Below are 18490 nucleotides of genomic sequence, written 5' to 3'. Positions count from 1 at the left end.
GGAGGTGGCTGCTTGATGGCTGTGCTGACAGATGTCAGGATTCTAAGGTAGGGTCACCCCTGTTGGAGGACCAGTCAGAAAGGCTTCCGACCGCCCCTGTGGGCTGCTGGGATCACCATCCCCCACCCTGTGCTCCCCCTCCTCCCAGGGCTCATTCAAGCCCCACCTACTAGGGGCAGCATCCCGGTGCCTGACATCGAGTTAAGAGGCGGACTGGTGATTTCCTGACGGTCAAACTCAGAGGCAGGAGGGATGTCAGCGCCCCCTTGCCTTCTATAGGGGGAAAGGCGGGTATACAGAACGCTCACCCCTCCCTCTCCTGAAGGTGGGGGGCAGCCATAGTCCACCTGCAGTGTGGAGAGGGGCTCCACCTGCTTAGTCCCAATGCTTTTGGTAAACCGGAGCGTGCTAATGAGACCCTCCCTCTACAAACGCTCCGCTTCCATCCTCCCCCACTTCCTTCCCCCAGATGTGACAGCCTCAACTCCTGGATACTCCCTTCACATCGCGGCCAGCAGCTCTGCGGGTTGGGTGGTTTCCAGCCGAGTCTGGAGACAGCCCAAGTCTGTAGCACCTCCTCCCTTTGGGCCCAGCCCGAGGGAGGGAAAGGGGCGTGTGTTCCTTTAAGGGGCTGGCCCGCCGGGAGCGCGGGGATTTGTCCGCTGCCGCTTCCTTTCTGGCCATTCAAGATCCCCAAATCCGCCTGCTTCCTCGGACCCTGTCAGCCCGCAGCCTGGAGCGCTCGAGCCGTCGAGGAGCCACCTGGGGACGGTACGTGGCTCAGAGGTGGCCGGGCTCCTGGGGCCCCCTGTGGGCCGGTTCCTCTTTCCCCGCTTTGGGTCTCCTGCAGGCCCCACGCCTCCCGGGGCAGGGTTGGGGAACCGGCCGGAGGAGTGAGCTGGGCACCATGGGGCCAGAGCGGAGCTGGGTTGTGATCGCCAGCGCCGGTGGGGGGGCTCCCCCGGCGCCAGTGGGTTGAGAGCAGCGCGGGGCGCGGGCTGACTTGCCTGGGACCCTTGTGCATAGACCCTTGTTCGCGAGGAGGCAAATGCCGAGGGAAACCAGTGGCCTCCGAGACCACTACCCGGGTCCCCTATTTCCCACCGGGAGCCACCGGGTCCCTTCCCGTCTCGTCCTGTTGCGGTCCTGCAGCCTCCAGCACAGCGCAACGCCCGCCAGGCTCTGCCCCGGGGCATCTGTCCGATGCTTCCGGGGGCCGCGGGAAACCTGGCACGGGCTGGGGACAACTCGTGAGGCAGCGGGCAGGCGGACCTGCGCCTCTCGGCCTCTTACGGCCTGCTCTGGCCATCCCAGGGCAAACGCAATGGATGCCCGTCGGTTTCAGGCCTGGGTTCACTGGGGTTTCTGTCTTAGGAACAGCAGAGGGGCAGGGAGGGCTGAGGGTAGAGCCCTGGGTGGGAGATGGGATCGCTCAGGGAGGAATTTAGGGCTTTTGAGCAGACAGGAAAGAAACAGCTCCGGGCACTTGGACCCAGCTCTGTCACCAGCTCGCTGGGTGGCCTCCAGGAGCCTGTGACCCGGTCTGGACCTTGGCGTCCAGCGCCGACCTCCGGAGTGCCTTTGCCCTCTGCAACGAGGGGAGGTGATTGAGAGGGGCCCTGACCGCTTTCCCGCGGCCTTGCATGGGCCAGTGGGCTGGGAATGCTGGTAGGAAACACCTCCAGCTTCCACTTTCCGGGAACCGCAGGTTTCAAAGGCCCTTGTAAGCCTTGCCCAAACAGGGGGCACCGAAGTCAAATTCCTCTCGGGGAGCCGGGGCTGCTGCAGACCTGGAGGGCAATGCTGCCCTCTGCTGGTGTCTGGGAGACCTGTACTCCACAGCTGTGTAGTCGGGGTGGTCCGGTGGAGCTCCATCTTCCTTCCAAGTCAGGGTTCAGCTTACTCGGGTGTGTGGAGGGGTCCCAAGGCAAGTGGTGCTAGGAAAAGCAAGGGGATGGGCCGTCAGGAGACCTGAATTTTCTCTAACCTGTTTTCCGAAGATAAAGCCTTGGGTCTTCACCTCCCTTGGCCTCAGTTTCCCAACAGTGGCGGCTTCTCTTCTAGACGATGAGAGAGAAAAATCTACTGAAATCTTGTGAGACTCACTTTGTAAACTGTTAACAGTAGTAATCGTAGCTAATATTTTTTGAGTGCTTGCCCCCTCCAGGCAGTTTTCAAAGTACTCAGTAGCCATTCTCTTCCTTAATCTTCACAAAAAGATTTTCTGGTTGGTATTATTGTTGACTACCACTTTACAGATGAGGAAACTGAGGCTCCGTGACTTGCCCGGCGACAGACTGTTAGTAAGTGGGTGGAACCAGAACTGATTCCAGGTGGCCAATCTGATTCTAGAGCCTGAAGCCTGTCACTGTGTCTTCCGCCAATATGTATTAGCTACTATTTGTTGAGCGCCTGCTGTGTGTCAGGGGCTGAACAAAATTCATCTTTATAATTCTCACCACAGACCCATAGGGAGGTGCTACTATTATTATTTTTTACAGGGGAGGAAGTGGAGGCCCAGAGAGGTTGAGTAACTTGCCCAAGGTCACACAGCAGGATGCAGGTGTGTCCAGCCCTAATGCTGGGCCCAGACCTGTGTGCCCAAGTCTGGGTGCCCCAAATCAGCTGGAGCCACTCACTGCCAAGGTGACTGGGCTGGACTTGAACATGGGCCTTCCAGCTGGTGACATCTCTGTGGTGGTCCTGAGGGGCTGATGGCGGGGTAGCCAGCCTCAGGGAGCAGAGGCCGTCCATCGCTCCCCTTGGTGGTTGTGGTTGGGGATTGGCCCAGGGCAGGGCAGCAACTAGGCAGCAGTTGCCACCCCTGATTCACACCCAGGACTCTGTTCTGTGTTTTAGCCTTGACATTCAGGGTGGTCCTTGTCCTCAGGCCCTGAGCCTGTTAGTATTCTGTTAGTATTCTCTGGAGACAAGGAAACTTCTGTGCAGATGAGTCAAATGACTTGCCCAGGGTCAGTACTCCTAAGGAGGGTCGTAGCTCCTGGACACAGGCTGATCTTTTCTTCAGACTCATTTTGTTTTTCCTGGCATCCCCACACCTATTCTAAGGTTGCTTGACTGCTGGGTTGACATCCCAGAGGGATGTTAACCAGATCACACCTCTCCATTTGCAGCTGTGTTAATAAGCCAGGGAGTGAACCAAGGTGGGTGCTCAGACCGGGGGAGTAATGGAGAGCACTAGGGCTGTTTGTAGCTGGAAAGAAAGAGCCAGGATGAGGACATGCACTTGACTGAGGTAGGAAGATAGCCAGAATGATCCTTTTAGAATGTAAATCAGATTCACGACACTCCTCTGTGGAAAACTCTTCCGTAACTTCCCTTCAGGGCTACAGCCCGGGGCCTGTGACTGCTACTTGGACCTCATTTCCTGCCACCCTCCCTTTCTCTATCTCTGGGCTCCAACCTTACTGGCCTTCAAGCTGCTCCTGCCATAGGCTTTTGCCCTTGCTGTTCCCTCTTCCTGCAAAACTTTTCCCTGGGATTTTTCAAAGCTCATGCCTTCACTGCCCATCCGCTTCTCAGGGAGGCCTTCCTGACCCATCCTGTTGACAGGCCCCCCCCCACCCCCTGCTTCATCCTCTTCTGTCACGAGCCACATGTTCATTCACATCACATTATCCCACATGGTGTTTATTGTCCGTCTCCCTGACTAGAGTGTAAACCCCACAAGGACCCCTGGTTTGTAATCCCAGTGCCTAGAACCATGCCTGGCACATGGTAAATGCATGATAAATATCTGTTGAGTGAATGCAGTCAAGTCCCAGCTCCTTCATCTATTACCTGAGTAACCTTAGCCAAGCAACCTAGCATTTCTGAACCTCAGTTTCCTGGTCTGTACAATGGGGATAATTCTGACATTGTGAGGCCTATAAGCAATGATGTTCATGAAAGTGTGTTGACAAGTAGAAGGCAGCCCTTCAGTATGAGAGATTGTTATGGAGATTGGCTAAAAAGAGTTCAACAGAGTCCTGCCTCTACCACCTCCAGGCTGTGTCACCTTTAGACAGTTGCTTCATGCCTCGGTGTCTCTGTTCACTTAATTCACTTGTGGATTAATTGGGGAGAATGAAATTCTCCTTGCTGATCAGGGTGGGGGTGGGGAGCTCTTGGGAGGATCAAGGGAGCTGTTGGATGTGGAAGCCCTTTAAAAGCCAGGGAGAAAGTGTGGTGCCCAGGCTCAAGGTTGTGAGTGTGTGCCGGGGTCTCTGAGGCTGGGAAAGGGTGCCTCGGAGACTTACACTCTGCAGTTCTGGAGGGCAGAACTCTGGTTCTGGAGACACCAGAAGGTGCAACGGTCTGTTCTGCCTCAGCTCATATTTCTGAACTGTGAATTACCTCATCCATGGTTGGTAAGAACCCTGGGGGAACAATGTCAGTAAAACATGGAATCGCATTGGTCTGGTGGTGATTTTTTTTCCAGCTCGCTAGTGTATTGGAGTGACTGAAACAAGCGTTCTCACAATTAAAGAGAAAACCTTAGCAATGTATGAATTCCTTAAGATAAATGCTGCCAGTCCTGCAGAAAGTGCTTTTCTTTAATACAGATGTCCCTCGCTATCCAAATGCTTGCTATTCACTGTCCAACACAGAAACCAAATAGATTTGAATAACACAGCATCCCTCCCTATCTGGATCCCCCGAATTCTCAATATCCAAACTCTTGCCATCCCAACTCAAGGATGCAATAGATTTGGTGAGGGAAGAATGCCTGTACAGCTGGTTTAGCTGCTTAACAGAACTTGGCGTAAAGTTTTCTGATAAAAGTTGGAACCAGCTGAAGAAGTTGCAAAGACATTTCCTCTGTGTTAAAACAAAACAGAACATTGAAGAAGGTGACTTCACCCTGTGGCAGATTTTTAATTTTGGTAAATCCATTGGAATTTACCAAAATTGGAATCCAATGTCCCCAAGGACCTACATGTTGAAGAAAGAAGCACTTGCCCCAGTGGTGGGTGAAGTCTGCAAAGGACTGATTGATGGGACGTGGGTGCCAGTGTCAGTGGAGTGTTAACGATGCTGGTGTTTTTTTGTTTTTTTTTTAGAATTGCTCTTGTTTTTGTTAGTGCTCTGGTTATAAAGTTGCATATGTTTCGAGTAGTTTGCCCCAAACTTATTTTTCCCCTAACCTTGTTACTTTTTAATACATGATTTTACAAAAATACACATTTTTTTTCCAGGCAGACAAAGATCACTTTGTGGCAGAAATGCCTGCATTTGCTCATCCTGGGGAAGCCATTTCTCACTGGGGAGCATCTGTACTAGATGAGGTGCTGGAAAGAGGCTGGAAACGTTGCAGGCGGAGGCTGGGGAGCCCCTCTGCTCCAGGAGGCTCTGGGTGCCCAGGGACAGGGCGGACCCTGGGACATCCAGCCTCTCCAACCTCATTCCACTTTTCTTTGCATTCTAAACATGGAAACCCAAGGAAGGGAAAGGAAACTAACTCCTACGAGGACCTGCTGTGTGCCAGGCAGTGGACTATATGCTTTATACATGTCACTTTCCCTAGTTTGATATTGTGGTTCCAGGCTTTGGAGCTGGAGTGCGTTCAAATCCTGGCTTTGCTGCTTCCTAGCTGGATGACCTTGGGCAGATTATTTAATCTTTTTGTGCCTTGATTTTCCCATCTGTAAAATGGGGATACCAATAGGTCCCTCTCTAGAGGTTGTGGTGAGAATTAAGTGAGATAGTAAGTGCTCATTAAAGTCAGCTGTTAATATTTTTATGCTGATCATAGCAACCCTGTGGAGTTATTTTTTAGGCCAAGTGTGGCTAAGCTACGTTCATGAAGAGACTCAAATGTGGTGGCTTAGATACAATAGGACTTTCTTTTTCTCTCATGACACAGTGTAGGTGGGGGAGATCCAGGGCTGGTGGGGTGGCTCTGTCATTAAGCCTGTGGTTTCCATCTCTGAGTCTAAGGTGGCTACTCTGGCTGCCAACAGGTTGGGGGAAAGAATACCAAGGAAAGGCATCCCAGATCGTTTTCAGTGTAAGACCTGCATGTGGCATGTATTATTTTTGCTCACAAGCATATTAACTGTGAGCACATTAGCTGCACAGCATACATATAACAGAAAAGTGCATTATCAGGGGTCCAAACTTCTGTATTGGGTTGTTTGTGCTTAGGCTGCCCAGATCCAAGTCACCAAGAGGCTTTGTGGGTGTCACCTGGGGATTCCTCTTGGACAAGAAGCAAGACTCACGGTGTCCTCCTGTTGTGCAAGGCACAGAGGGCAAGTCTGGGCCTTGGGCTCTCTGCAAAGAGGCCTAAGGGAACAGTGGATTCTACCCCTCAACTTCCTTCACATCCATTCCTTCCTCTCCAGCAAGAGCTCCTAACTGTTCTGGAAACAAGAATGTTTCCCCCACAATCCCACCACCCTTACAGGCCAATGCATTTCTTTTCTTTTTCCTCCCTCCCTTCCTCTCCCTTTCTCTCCTTTTGCTGCTCCCTCCCCTTCTGGTTCCTGTTCACAGGCATTCTTAGGGCCACACACTTACAATCAGAGCAGAGTGGCAAGTCTATGTTCTGCCTTGTCTATTCTAAATGATACCCTAAGCACTTTCCACGTTGCTGCATGATAATCACAGTCATGCTTCCAAATGCCTGCTGTCAACTCTGGTCTTGCTGCCCTACTTTCCACTCAGCCCCCAGAGGGATGTTTCTAAGATGTAGGTCTGATCCTGTGGCTCCCCTGCTTAAAGCCATTACTGGCACCCTAGGGCTTTGGGGACAAAGGACAGGCTGCTGGGTCTGACACACAAGGGCATCTAGACTCTGGTCCTGCCGTGCCCTCTCCCCTCCTTTCCCCTATATCAGCCAGGGCCTTGGCAGGAAGCAGAATTCACCCTAGATGTTTCCAACAAGAGATTCTAATGATGCGATGACATTTAGAGAGGAGAGTAAAGGCAACAAGCTAGGGAGTTGGGGCGCAGAGACAAGCAATGGCAGTCGGTGCCCCCCTGGCCTCGAGGAGAAAGGGGAGGAAAGAGTGTTACAAAGCCATGAGAGTGGTATTGGGGAGAGGAGCCGCCCGGCGGAGTTGTGATCCTGACGGGACACGGGTACTGCAGAGACACAACCTCTCTCCCCTCCTGCCCATCTCCTGTGTGTGCCTCCTGTTGGCTGAATCCAGCTGGAAGCCAGAGGGCCTGGGGGCCTGGGAGGAGTGATCAGTGCAGGGCAGAAAAGAGCAGAGATGGACCAGGGAGTTGGGGGTGGGCACAAATGGACACCTGGCAGCACACCCCAGCCCTCCACGTGCTCTCTGGCCTCTGAACCTTTGCACTTGCTGCGCCCCCTCCTGGGCAAACCCTGCTGTCCTTTTCCACCTGGCTACCTCCTGTGTCTTCAAGTCTAGTTTTCTGTACCTTATCTTTGTACTCACCACACGATATCTCCTGCCTATGGCTCTGCCCCTTCCCTGGACGGGGCTCCTGCAAGGTGTGACCCAGCCTTTTAATTGTTGAGAGTACTCAGTAAATGGCAATGAGCAGGGCAGGGATGGGGGGAGGTGAGTGAGTCACTAACTTCATGTGCAAATTTAAGGGAGGGGAATGTGTGTGCAAAAAACTCAATAATCAAGAAATAATATTTTAGGACTTCCCTGGTGGTGCAGTTGTTAAGAATCCGCCTGCCAATGCAGGGGACACGAGTTCGAGCCCTGGTCCGGGAAGATCCCACGTGCTGCGGAGCAACTCAGTCTGTGCACCACAACTACTGAGCCTGAGCTCTAGAGCCCACGAGTCACAACTACTGAAGTCCACACGCCTAGAGCCTGTGCTCCGCAACAAGAGAAGCCACTGCAATGAGAAACCTGCACATTGCAACGAAGAGTAGCCCCCACTCGCCACAACTAGAGAAAGCCTGTGCGCAGCAACAAAGGCCCAACGCAGCCAAAAGTAAAATTTAAAAAGATATAGTATTTTGATGCAATACAAAAAAATAGAATCAACAAACTACAGCCCATGGGCCAGCTGCCTATTTCATTTGCATGTCCACTGAACCTGGAATAGCCCCCCAGAAGTACTCTAGCATGGTATTAAATTTTTTTTTTTTTTACCTTGACCCAGGATAAGAAATAATTTCACACTGTGACCCCCCCCCCCCCCCCGCCACGACCTCATCCCCACAGATATTTCTGGACTGAAACAAAAGCTCTGCAGTGCAGGACTCATCTTCACTAACCATGAATGCAACCTGATGTTTTCTAGTCTAATCTAGTCTCTTGGTTGTCATTAAAAAATGCTGCTCACAACTTTTCCAATTCAATCCCGGTGTTTGAAAAATGGTGATACTGTCATATCTTCCTGCTTAATTTTCTCCATGGTCTTTTTGCTGCCTCCTAACTCCTGTTTAGGACTTGTTGGCTTGCTTGTTGCCCATCTTGCCTGCAGGGTGCAGTCCCCTGAGAGCAGGGACCTTGTCTAGCTCATCACCACTGTCTCCTTGGCCTCGAGAAGGGTGCCTGGCACACAGAAGATGCTCTACAATTTCCTGTCGATCGAGTGAATGAGTGGGTGCTGGAACCCAGGGGTCCCCGGCCTCCTGCCTCAGGGCTTCTCTCACTGGCTTGTTTTTCTCCTCTTCCCAGTTTGCCCCAGCCCCCAGCCTTCCCCGACGCCTGGGCGCTGCCACGTGCGGGACGCCATGGGCCTGCCGCCGCTGGGCCTGCTGCTCTCGCTGTGCTGCGTCTCGGGCCTGCCCTTCTACAACGGCTTCTACTACTCCAATAGTCCCCACGGCTGGAACCCGGGCAAGGGCCACGGCGAAGGTGGGTGGCCTCCTGGGTCGACTTCTGGCTTGGCCAGGTGACGAAGACCTGTCCTGGCCTCTGCTGTGTTGTGCAGGTTCCAGGCTGGGACAGGGGCGAGGGTATGAAGCCAGCAGCCCCTCTCCCAGCTGTGCAGTGGTCCAGCCTCGTTTCTAAGATAAGCAGAAGAGGTGTGGTTCTGTTACTCCGTGTTTGCTGGCCCCTCAGATGTGGAGCCAAGTGCACTGTAGGACAGTCATTTTTGCTTTTTATACTTTCCCCAAAATCCTGCCGAATTTTCCAAGATTCTGCTTAAACGTGACCTCCCCAGGTCTCCCCATTGGAAAGGGGGTTTGGGGTTAGGGAGATGTGAGTCTGAATCTCAATTTTGCCACTTCCTGGCTACGTGGCTTTGGGCAGGTGACTCTTTATCAGTGGTTTTACACACCTACTATGTGTCAGGCATGCTTCTAGGTGCCTTACATATGTTACCTGGTATGATCCTCACAGAAACCCTGACATAGGCGAGGCCTTGTTAGGTGTAGCTGTTTTTCAGCATGAGTTCCTTTGCAGGGAGCCTCCCTGTCTGTCTCCTGCTCACCCCCGAGGCTACCCCCTGCCCCCACCCTGTGTACCTCCAAGGTCTCAAGTCCAGACCCAAGGTCCTGAGACCATGAGGCCCCTATAGAGGGGCTCAAGTTAGAGATGGGCCAGCCTTAGCCCATAAACCTGGTTCTTGTGGTGCATGGGAGGCTCTGTGTTTGTTTGTCCCCCTAGTCCTGACTATAATCTCTAGAAGTCCTGGCCTCATCTCACTTGTGTTTCCGGGTGTTTGGGAAGAGTCGTGGTGGACAGTGGACAGAGAGTGAAGGGCAGGCTGTGGTCTCCTGTGGCCAGTGTGTTCGGGAAGGAGACTCAGGGAGATTAGAGTCCCAGCCATCCACCCATCTGGGGGTGCTCTTGCTGCCTGCTACACCAGTTTGCTTCTTTTTTTTAAAAAAAATATTTTCTATTTTATCTTTTTTTATTTTTGGCTGCGTTGGGTCTTAGTTGTGGCACGTGGGATCTTCCTTGCAGTGCACGGGCTTCTCTCTAGTTGTGGTGTGCAGGTTTTTTCTCTCTAGTTGTGGCGCGTGGGCTCCAGAGCACGTGGGCTCTGTAGCTGTGGTGTGCGGGCTTAGTTGCCCCACGGCATGTGGGATCTTAGTTGCCCGACCAGGGATCGAACCGCTGTCCCCGGCATTGGAAGGAGGATTCTTTACCGCTGGACCACCAGGGAAGTCCCCCAGTTTGCTTCTTTTTTTTTTTTTACATCTTTATTGGAGTATAATTGCTTTACAATGGTGTGTTAGTTTCTGCTTTATAACCAGTTTGCTTCTTATACCTAACAAACCTAGTGGCTTAAGACAACAGCCATGTATTTTGCTCATGATTCCATTTTGGTCAGCATTTTGGGCTGGGCTCCATCTCCTCAGTCTTGGCTGTGCTCACTTAATTGATCGTGCCTGCGGTTGGCAGGCAGATCAGCCAGGGGCTGGTTGGTCTAGGATGGCCTCAGCTGGGATGGCTTGTCTCTGCTCTCTGCGTGTTCTCACCCAGCAGATGAGCCCAGTCTTGTTCTGATGGTGGTTGGCAAGGTTCCGGGAGAAAGAGTAGCCTCAGCAGGGCCTCCTGGAGCCTCGGCTCAGAGCAAGCACCACAGAACAGTCACTTCCATCATATTCATTTGGTCAAAGCAAGTGGCAGGGCTAGCAAGGATTCAAGGTCACAGGGGGGCGGGGCATAGAGTCACCTCCTGATGGAAGGAGATGTAAAGTTGCGTTGCAGAGCGTGTGGATGCAGGGAGGGGTGCAGCACTGCAGCCATTCTTGCAATCTAGTACTCCTGGGCCTAGCGGGAGCTGAGAGTGAGGGTGGGTTGGCCTTTGCAGGGGTACAGATGTGCTGCAGCGGGTCCCCATCTGCACCCGCCTTTCCCCCCAGGCATCTTCAATGGAGTGAAGCTGGTGGTAGAGACGCCTGAGGAGATCCTGTTCTCCTACCGTGGGGCCAACGTGACCCTGCCCTGCCGCTACCACTACGAGCCGGCCGTGGTCTCTCCTCGGCCCGTACGCATCAAATGGTGGAAACTGTCGGAGAATGGGGCCCCGGAGCAGGACGTGCTGGTGGCTATTGGGCTGAGGCACCGCGCCTTCGGAGACTACCGAGGCCGGGTGCATCTGTGGCAGGAGAGGGAGCGTGAAGTGTCACTGGAGATCCGGGACCTGAGGCTGGAGGACTATGGGCGCTACCGCTGCGAGGTCATTGATGGGCTGGAGGATGAAAGTGGCCTGGTGGAGCTGGAGCTGCGGGGTGAGACCCCAATGGGGGCTGGGTCCTGGGAACTACAGGGAGAGGGCTCTGAGAAAGCATCCAAACCTCTGTGCTTTTGGCAGATAAACATTTAATCCTCAGAACAACCTCAGGAGGAAGCTGCTCTTATTCTTACCCCCATTGTACAGCTGAAAAAACTGAGGCACAGAGAGGTCAAGTCACTTACCTAAGGTCACACAGCTCATAAATGGCCGAGTAGGGGTTTGACCTCAGGCAGTCAGGCTCCAGAATCCACTACTCTCTACTCCCTCTTGCTCACATCCTGTTCAGAGAGAGGGGGACAAGAGCGGGGCACCCAGCTGATGGAGACAGAGCTGAGATTCAAGCAGGGTTGGCAGGCAACACAAGCAAATGAGGCAGCCCAGGGTGAGTGATAGGGAGTGGTGGGGACTGGGGCACACTCCTGAGCCCTCATCCATCCGAAAGGAGCTGCTCTATTCAAGCCCAGCCGATGATGCTACATCAGAAGCAGGCCTAGTGCAGCCAGATTTTCTGATTTGAAAAGAGAAGCTTATATTTTTATGTGAAATCTAACTAAAAAAAAAAATCAAACCAGTGCTGTGCAAGCCAGCCAAACTCTACACACTAGATCTTATGTATGGGTCCCTGTTGTGATCTCTACATGACTCCTACCTTCTCTGTCCCTAGGATGGGGCTCTGTGTCCTCATATATCTCCTACCTGTTAGGGAGGCAGCTGGGGGGTATGTAGAGAAGGGTGACCTGACTCCATGTCCATCCCATCCCAGCTGTGGTACCCTGGGTCAGTGCTTCACTCCCAGAGCTGCAGGCCCCTCACATGTAAAATGAAGAACAAGGGCAGTTCCTCCTTTACCTCCTTCGAGGAGATGAGGATAAATGTGAGTCAAGGGCCTATCAATCAGTGCAGCTCTTTGCCATCAGCAGCCGCATCCCCAGTCCACGTGGCTTAGATGGTGGCCCAGAGGTGGCCTATGACGTTGGGGATGGGAGGGAGCCTGTGAGAGCCATTTGTCTGGGGACCACAGAAGCAGCCCAGAGAAACAGGGAGCCCTCACCGTGTTCCTGCTGCTGGAAGGGCTGGGAATTTGGGACGGAACCAGGCATGAAATAAGCCCCCTGCAAACACACATGGAGGTTGTACGCTGATTGTCAAGGCCCTGGGGCCTCTCTGCCTCTTCAACCTGGCTCTGCCCAGGGGCCTGGCTTCCTGCCCCAGGTGATATTGGGGGTGTGGGGCCCAGATGTTCCCAGGCCCCTGGCCACAGGAAGGAGATTCTAAGGACTCCAGGCCCTGCTTCTAAACAACGTCAGTCCGAGGCACTAGGGACACCGCCTCTCCTTAAGGTTTCATCTGACTTGGTAGAGACTGGATCTAGGGTGTTTAATTTTTTTTTTATTATGGTAAAGTTTCAAACATGAATGGTGACTTTTGAGGGAGCCTATGGTACCTATAAGCCTCTGGCACCAGAAAGGGAAGCCCCCTGCCCAGGACCTCCCTGACCTTGAGCCTCCCCTTTATTAAGACCTTTTACCATCCCTCCTTTTCCCCTGAATTCCGTCTGTCCCACATGGAAACTTGTATTCTCCTAAGAAGCTTCCACATTAATGTTAGTGTTAATGTAGATGATGAGGTCTCAGCTACCGACAGGGAGAGCCAGAGCCCAACAGTGCACCCTCTCCTGTAGATGGCAGTACCTCCTCACTGGTGTCTTGGCTCAGGCTGCTGTAATAAAATACCGCAGTGTGGGCAACATAAACAACAGCAGCAATTCATTTCTCGCAGTTCTGGAGGCTGGAAGTCCCAGATCAGAGTGCCAGCATGGTCAAGTGAGGGCCCTCTGCTAGACTGCAGACTTCTCGCTGTGTCCTCACACGGTGGAAGGGGCTGGGGGTGGGGGGTGGTCTCTGGAGTCTCTTTTAAAAGGGCACTAACCCCATTCATGAGGACTCCACCCTCCTGACCTAATCACCTCCCAAAGACCCCACCTCCTAATACCATCACATTGGGTGTTAAGATTTAAACATCTGAATTTGGGGGAACACATTGAGACCATAGCACTGGGGTTCTTGCAACAGCCCTGTGAATTAGGCCTTAGTCTTATTCTGTAGTTGGGGATATTATTCTGTAGGCCTTAGTCTTATTCTGTAGTTGGGGATATTATTCTGTAGTTGGGGATATTAGTTAGCTGATTAATTCATTACCTTAACAAGCTAATAGTTTTCTGAGTACTGCTGTGTGCCAGTCTAGCTCTGGGAGGGAGGTGTAAAGCAGATATAGGCTCTGCCTCAGATTTGGATATTGGACAAGAGATGACAGGTTTACAGAGTTTTTCTGAGGGATTTTGTGTGTGTGTGTGTGTGTGTGTGTGTGTGTTGAGGGGAGCATCTGTCCCAGTAGATTTGGGTCTCCAATCAGCTGGGCCCGGCCCACCCATTCAAGCTGCTTTTTCCTCCCTCCCCAGGTGTGGTCTTCCCTTACCAGCACCCCCAAGGGCGCTACCAGTTCAACTTCCACGAGGCCCAGTGGGCCTGCGAGGAACAGGACGCGGTGGTGGCCTCCTTTGAGCAGCTGTTCCGGGCCTGGGAGGAAGGCCTGGACTGGTGCAACGCAGGCTGGCTGCAGGACGCCTCTGTGCAGTACCCCATCACGCAGGCCCGACACCCCTGCGGTGGCGTGGGCCTGGCACCTGGTGTGCGCAGCTACGGCCCACGCCACCGCCGCCTGCACCGCTATGATGTGTTCTGCTTTGCTGCTGCCCTCAGGGGTGAGTGGAATGGCTGAGCACAGGCCTGCGGGTGGAAGGGCAGTGTCTGGGGAGCTTTCAGACCTCTCTCCCCACCCTGCTGGCACCTTCACCTGGAGGTCTGGAGCACCCGCACATGTTGAAGCCATGTCCAGCTGAGTTTTTTTTTTTTTTTTTTTAAGTTTCCTGGTGTTCATTAGGGATGCTCTTTATTTTATTTATTTATTTTGGCCGCGCCTTGCAGCATGCGGGATCTTAGCTCCCCAACCAGGGATTGAACCCATGCCCCCTGCATTGGGAGTGTGGAGTCTTAACCACTGGACCAGCAGGGAAGTCCCCCAGCTGAGTTTGGAGTGCTTTGCTGCTGTTGCTTCACACCAATCATTGGTTTAGTCATTCATCAAACATTTCCTGAGTGCCTACTATGTGCTGGGGCCAAGGCTAGGCACTGGTCATCATAGACAAATAAAACACAGCCCGTCCTCACAAAGGAGTTCATTTCATGGGAAGAGAAATGAATAAAAACAAATTGGTTCCGTGCCATATCCCAAGCACTTAGAAAATTGCCTGGCACATAGTAGGTGCTCAGTAAATGTCTGAGTGAATGAGAGACTCTGATTGGTCCAGCAGAGGTGGGGCACCAACCCAGGGTGCAATTAGGGAAGGCTGGGGTGGTGTACCGATATGACTGGAGGAACCCCAGCCCCATGGCAGGTAGGATGGCACTCTCAGAGAGGGAAGTTATCCCCCAACAGTATCCACTGCTGATGCCCATAGCCTGGCATCTCCCTAGGCTCAGAGAGCTGTCAGGTCTTTGGGGGCTGGTTGGTGGGGTCTGGATGGGCTGGCATTGCTCCAGGCCCTGTTGTCTTCTCTGGCTGCCCACTCCACTGCGCAGCTCTCACGCCCCACATCCCACAGGGCAGGTGTACTACCTGGAGCACCCTGAGAAGCTGACACTGGCAGAGGCAAAGGAGGCCTGCCAGGAAGACGGTGCCCAGATCGCCAAGGTGGGCCAGCTCTTTGCCGCCTGGAAGTTCCACGGTCTGGACCGTTGCGACGCTGGTTGGCTGGCAGATGGCAGTGCCCGCTACCCTGTGGCTCACCCACGTCGCAACTGTGGGTCCCTGGAGCCTGGGGTCCGAAGCTTCGGTTTCCCAGACCCACACAGCCGCAAGTATGGCGTCTATTGCTACCGGCCACGCTAGCGCCGGGCTCCAGCTCTGTACTCACACCTACCCCATCCCCTCATGGGCTGTATTTATTGAGTAGTTCATTTTCCCTTGCAGGTTGGGGCAATTTTCATTTTGTTTTTATACTTTTCAACTTAAAATTTTTTTAAATACTATTTTTTTTTGTAAATCCCACAGATCCTAGATCTTCCCTTTACTCAGGTAGACACTCCAAGGCTCTCCCCCTCCACGAATCCTCCTGCCCCTCTCCTCCAGGACACTTGAGGTTCATGGGCTCATGAGGGTGCTCTCTGCCATTGCTGAGTCCAGCCCCTTTTCCCTGCCCCTGGGAGGCTGGCGCCCAGAGCTGGCAGTGGCATGAGATGCCAGGGTGTGTTGGCTGCAATCCTCCCTCCGCCTCAGCCTGAGGGAGGAGAGGGCATCCAGGGCGGCTGCGGAGCTGGGCTTTGGGCCTTGCAGCCTCCTGCCCCCTCGTACTTCTTTGGCAAGCAGTTGGCCCACATCAGCATGGCGGAGGAGCTAGGGCTGGAAGTGGGTCCCTGGGCTTCTGTGTGACATCCCAGGGAAGAGAGAGACTTTCCTCCCCATCTTTTCCTTTTCTTAGTTCCAAATAGTCCATATTTTGTTCTCATTTTTCCCTATTTGGGGAGCAGCCCTCAGGTGTGTGTACTTTTTTTGGACAATAAATGGTGCTGTGACCCCTTCCTCCACCCCGAGTCCCTGCTCTGGGTCTCACTCTTTATCTCATTCAGTCTTAGGGCCCAGCTCCCTGCCCGGTGGGAATGGGGGACCATTCTGTCCCAGACTTCAAAGGTCGACTGGGTCTGTCCACTGGAGTGGGTGGGAAACACCATGGGCTGCACCTTTGGGCTGCCGTGGTCTGGCCTTGCCTGCCCTGGGGACACCCTGCCTCGGGGGCTGGCCTAGCAGCTGGAGGTGCTGGCTCGCTCTCCCACCATCCCACTCCCGGCTGTGAGTCTGTGCGGACACAGCACAAGAGTGGGAGGTACCTCTCGGGAGACCAGAGGAAGCTGTGCCCTGCAGAGGATCTTGGAGACCAGCCCTCTCTGTGCCTCACCTTCTGTCCCCACCGCCCCCCATGTCAGCCTCAGGAAACCAGACCATTTGCCTCTGCACAGGCACACCTCTGTCACCCACAATCAGTAACTCACTCTATCCTTCACGTAGCCCAGTGCTTCTCAAAGTGTGGCCAGCACCACCAGCTTCACCTGGGAACGTGTTCGAAATGCAAATTTCTGGACCCCACCCCTGACCTGCTGAGTCAGAAACTCTGGAGTGGGACCCAGCACAAGCCCTCTCGTTGCTGATGCAGGCTCAAGGTTGAAAACTACTGACACAGTCGTGTTCCCAATGAATCAGTTAATTAATCAATAAACTGCATGATTATTGCGTTCCTCCTATGTGACCATTGCTGCATCCTCTGCTTTTGTCCACTGATCCTTTCCAGATCTGTAGGTAACCTGGGTACACAAAAATATTCACCAACAAATACTCAACCACACACGTACACACCCAAAGAGACACTAGCAGACTCACACTGGCACACACTAACCAACACCCAGACACCTTCATAAACACAGAATCAGTGCCCGCTGAGCAAGTGTGATGAGAGGGTGGCGCCGACCTGGCCTTCTAAGGAGGAGGCTGGCGGAGGGTCACTGCCTGGAGTGCACACTCCAGCTCGACTCAAGGTCTGTTGAGGGAAATCCATAAACAGTCGAAATCGTTTTCGTTGGTATCCTACAGCCTACTTAAGGGCAGGATGCCCGGACCTTTGTGCTAGCGGCCAGCTAACCATTTGACCTCAAAAATGTATAAGCAAGATTCACTGTTCCTAGGCTGTCTGCAATTTTTTTCTTCCCTGTTATAAATCCTGATTTTGCTTCTGTTCTTGGACTCTCTCTACCAATCGACTCTTCCTATGTGAGCAAATAGTGTAAATCAAAGGACCAAACTCCGGATAGTGGCCAGATGTCTCACTTGAGTTGTTCTTTGACAGCATGCCAACTGGCAAATCCATACACAGCACCCGTTGGCGGTCTCTCTCTCACACACACACACACACACACCCCCACACCCACACCCACACCCACACACACACACAATCCATCATCCGCACAGGTACACTTGCGAAAATAAAGCACCACAAGTGTGACTGTCCCAGGCTTTCTGATCAGGCAGGATTTGCAAGAATTCGGGGTCATTTGATCAAAATGTGTCCCCACTGCCCCCATACCTAAGAGCCCCTTCAGTTGACCCTGGACCATGGTCGCCTTCTCTTTAAATTAAGAAAAGAAGGGAAAAGAAAAGAAATAGATCTCTTCCAATGTCTTTATTATCATTATAATTATCATAATCTTTAGTTTTCAAAAATATAAATAGGTGCACGGAACCCTGGTGCCTGCACGGTCCCGGGGGGTGGGGGAGGGAGGGGGGAGGGTTGGGCGGCACTCCCACTGGGAAGGAAATGCCCCCCGCCCAGCCCTGCCAGAGATCGAGATCGACACCTGCTGGGGTGGCAGACCTGGGTGAGACGACTCTGGAAAAGGGTCCCTCGGAAGGAACCCGACCCCCACGCCTCGGAAGATCCCTCGATTGCTCTCTCCTGCCCGCTCACCTGCGGCCGGAAGCCACCCCGTCTCCCCCAGGCTTCTCCCCCGCACAGATGGTGCAGCCCTCAGACTCCGTCTCATCCCATACATTCAGCTGCGGTTCCGCACTCTTCATGCCCTCAGGCCTCTGCCCCTTCCTCCCTCCTCCCTAGCTCTCCCTGGAGGTGAAAGAACCAACGATTGCACTGCTCTTGGATAAAGTCAGGAAACAAAAAATTACCTTCTTTATTTAACTTAACTCCTCCCCTTCTCCCCCTGTCCCTGCGCTGGTCCCTGGAAAGGCACAACGGGAGATTGAAGAAACGTCTGTAAACTCAGTCCACGGGTTACAATACGTTTGCTTTGCTTTGGCATTTGGGAGGAAAATTAGATGCAGTTTGGCGATTTGGGGGGGTGGGGGGGTGCATACACAATGTGGGATTTATTTTTTTTCCTTCTTTAATGGAATTCCTTATATGACAGAAAGCGACAAGGAGAGGACACCATCCCTGTGGGATGTCAGCCTGGCAAGGCTCCTGGGCTCAGCATCCTGGGCACATCCTGGAAGCTCCTCTCAGTGGGCCGTGCTGGGGCGGCTCCTCCGCAGGGGCTGTGAGCTCCGCTTCTGTAGTCTGCGCTTGTAGGTAGAGGCTGGGGTGAAAGGGAGATGGAAACATCTGGGTGAACCCTGGGAAGAAAGTGGGCCAACCCAGCCTCTCCCCGTCCTGACCCTTCTCCGCTGGCTCCCCTCCCTGCAGAAACCATGGGCTCTGGAAGGCAGCCTGAGGCTTTACCCACTTCCTGGTTTTGACTTT

The 18490-nt window shown here is 53.2% G+C and overlaps 2 protein-coding genes across 2 annotated transcripts in view; one reads left to right on the top strand and one right to left on the bottom strand.

The window, feature by feature from the left end:
- Positions 1-691: 691 nt before the first annotated feature.
- Positions 692-16427, top strand: HAPLN3 (hyaluronan and proteoglycan link protein 3). The gene is made up of 6 exons (XM_082648836.1): positions 692-771; positions 8616-8795; positions 10757-11125; positions 13589-13891; positions 14792-15047; positions 16252-16427. The coding sequence occupies exons 2-6, from the start codon at positions 8672-8674 to the stop codon at positions 16334-16336; spliced, it is 1137 nt and encodes a 378-aa protein (XP_082504962.1). The 5' UTR covers positions 692-771; positions 8616-8671; the 3' UTR covers positions 16337-16427.
- Positions 16428-18143: 1716 nt separating this feature from the next.
- The window catches only part of ACAN (aggrecan), a gene marked incomplete at its 5' end in the record, with an annotated part of 35274 nt that continues 34927 nt past the window's right edge, over positions 18144-18490 (bottom strand). Inside the window, one exon of the mRNA XM_082649307.1 lies at positions 18144-18326. Coding sequence (XP_082505433.1) covers positions 18250-18326 — 77 coding nt within the window. The 3' untranslated portion in view covers positions 18144-18249. The remainder of the gene's footprint in view (positions 18327-18490) is intronic.

Source organism: Grampus griseus, assembly GCF_964374135.1.
Source record: "Grampus griseus genome assembly, chromosome: 2".
NCBI classification, from domain to species: domain Eukaryota; kingdom Metazoa; phylum Chordata; class Mammalia; order Artiodactyla; family Delphinidae; genus Grampus; species Grampus griseus.
This window is presented reverse-complemented; position numbering and strand designations above follow the sequence as displayed.

Coding starts and splice junctions, on each gene's coding strand:
- HAPLN3 (XM_082648836.1), top strand. CDS start 8,672: ATGGGCCTGCCGCCGCTGGGCCTGCTGCTCTCGCTGTGCTGCGTCTCG. Junction 8,796..10,756: donor GGGCAAGGGCCACGGCGAAG/GTGGGTGGCCTC, acceptor CTTTCCCCCCAG/GCATCTTCAATGGAGTGAAG. Junction 15,048..16,251: donor CCAGACCCACACAGCCGCAA/GTATGGCGTCTA, acceptor TCCTTCACGTAG/CCCAGTGCTTCTCAAAGTGT.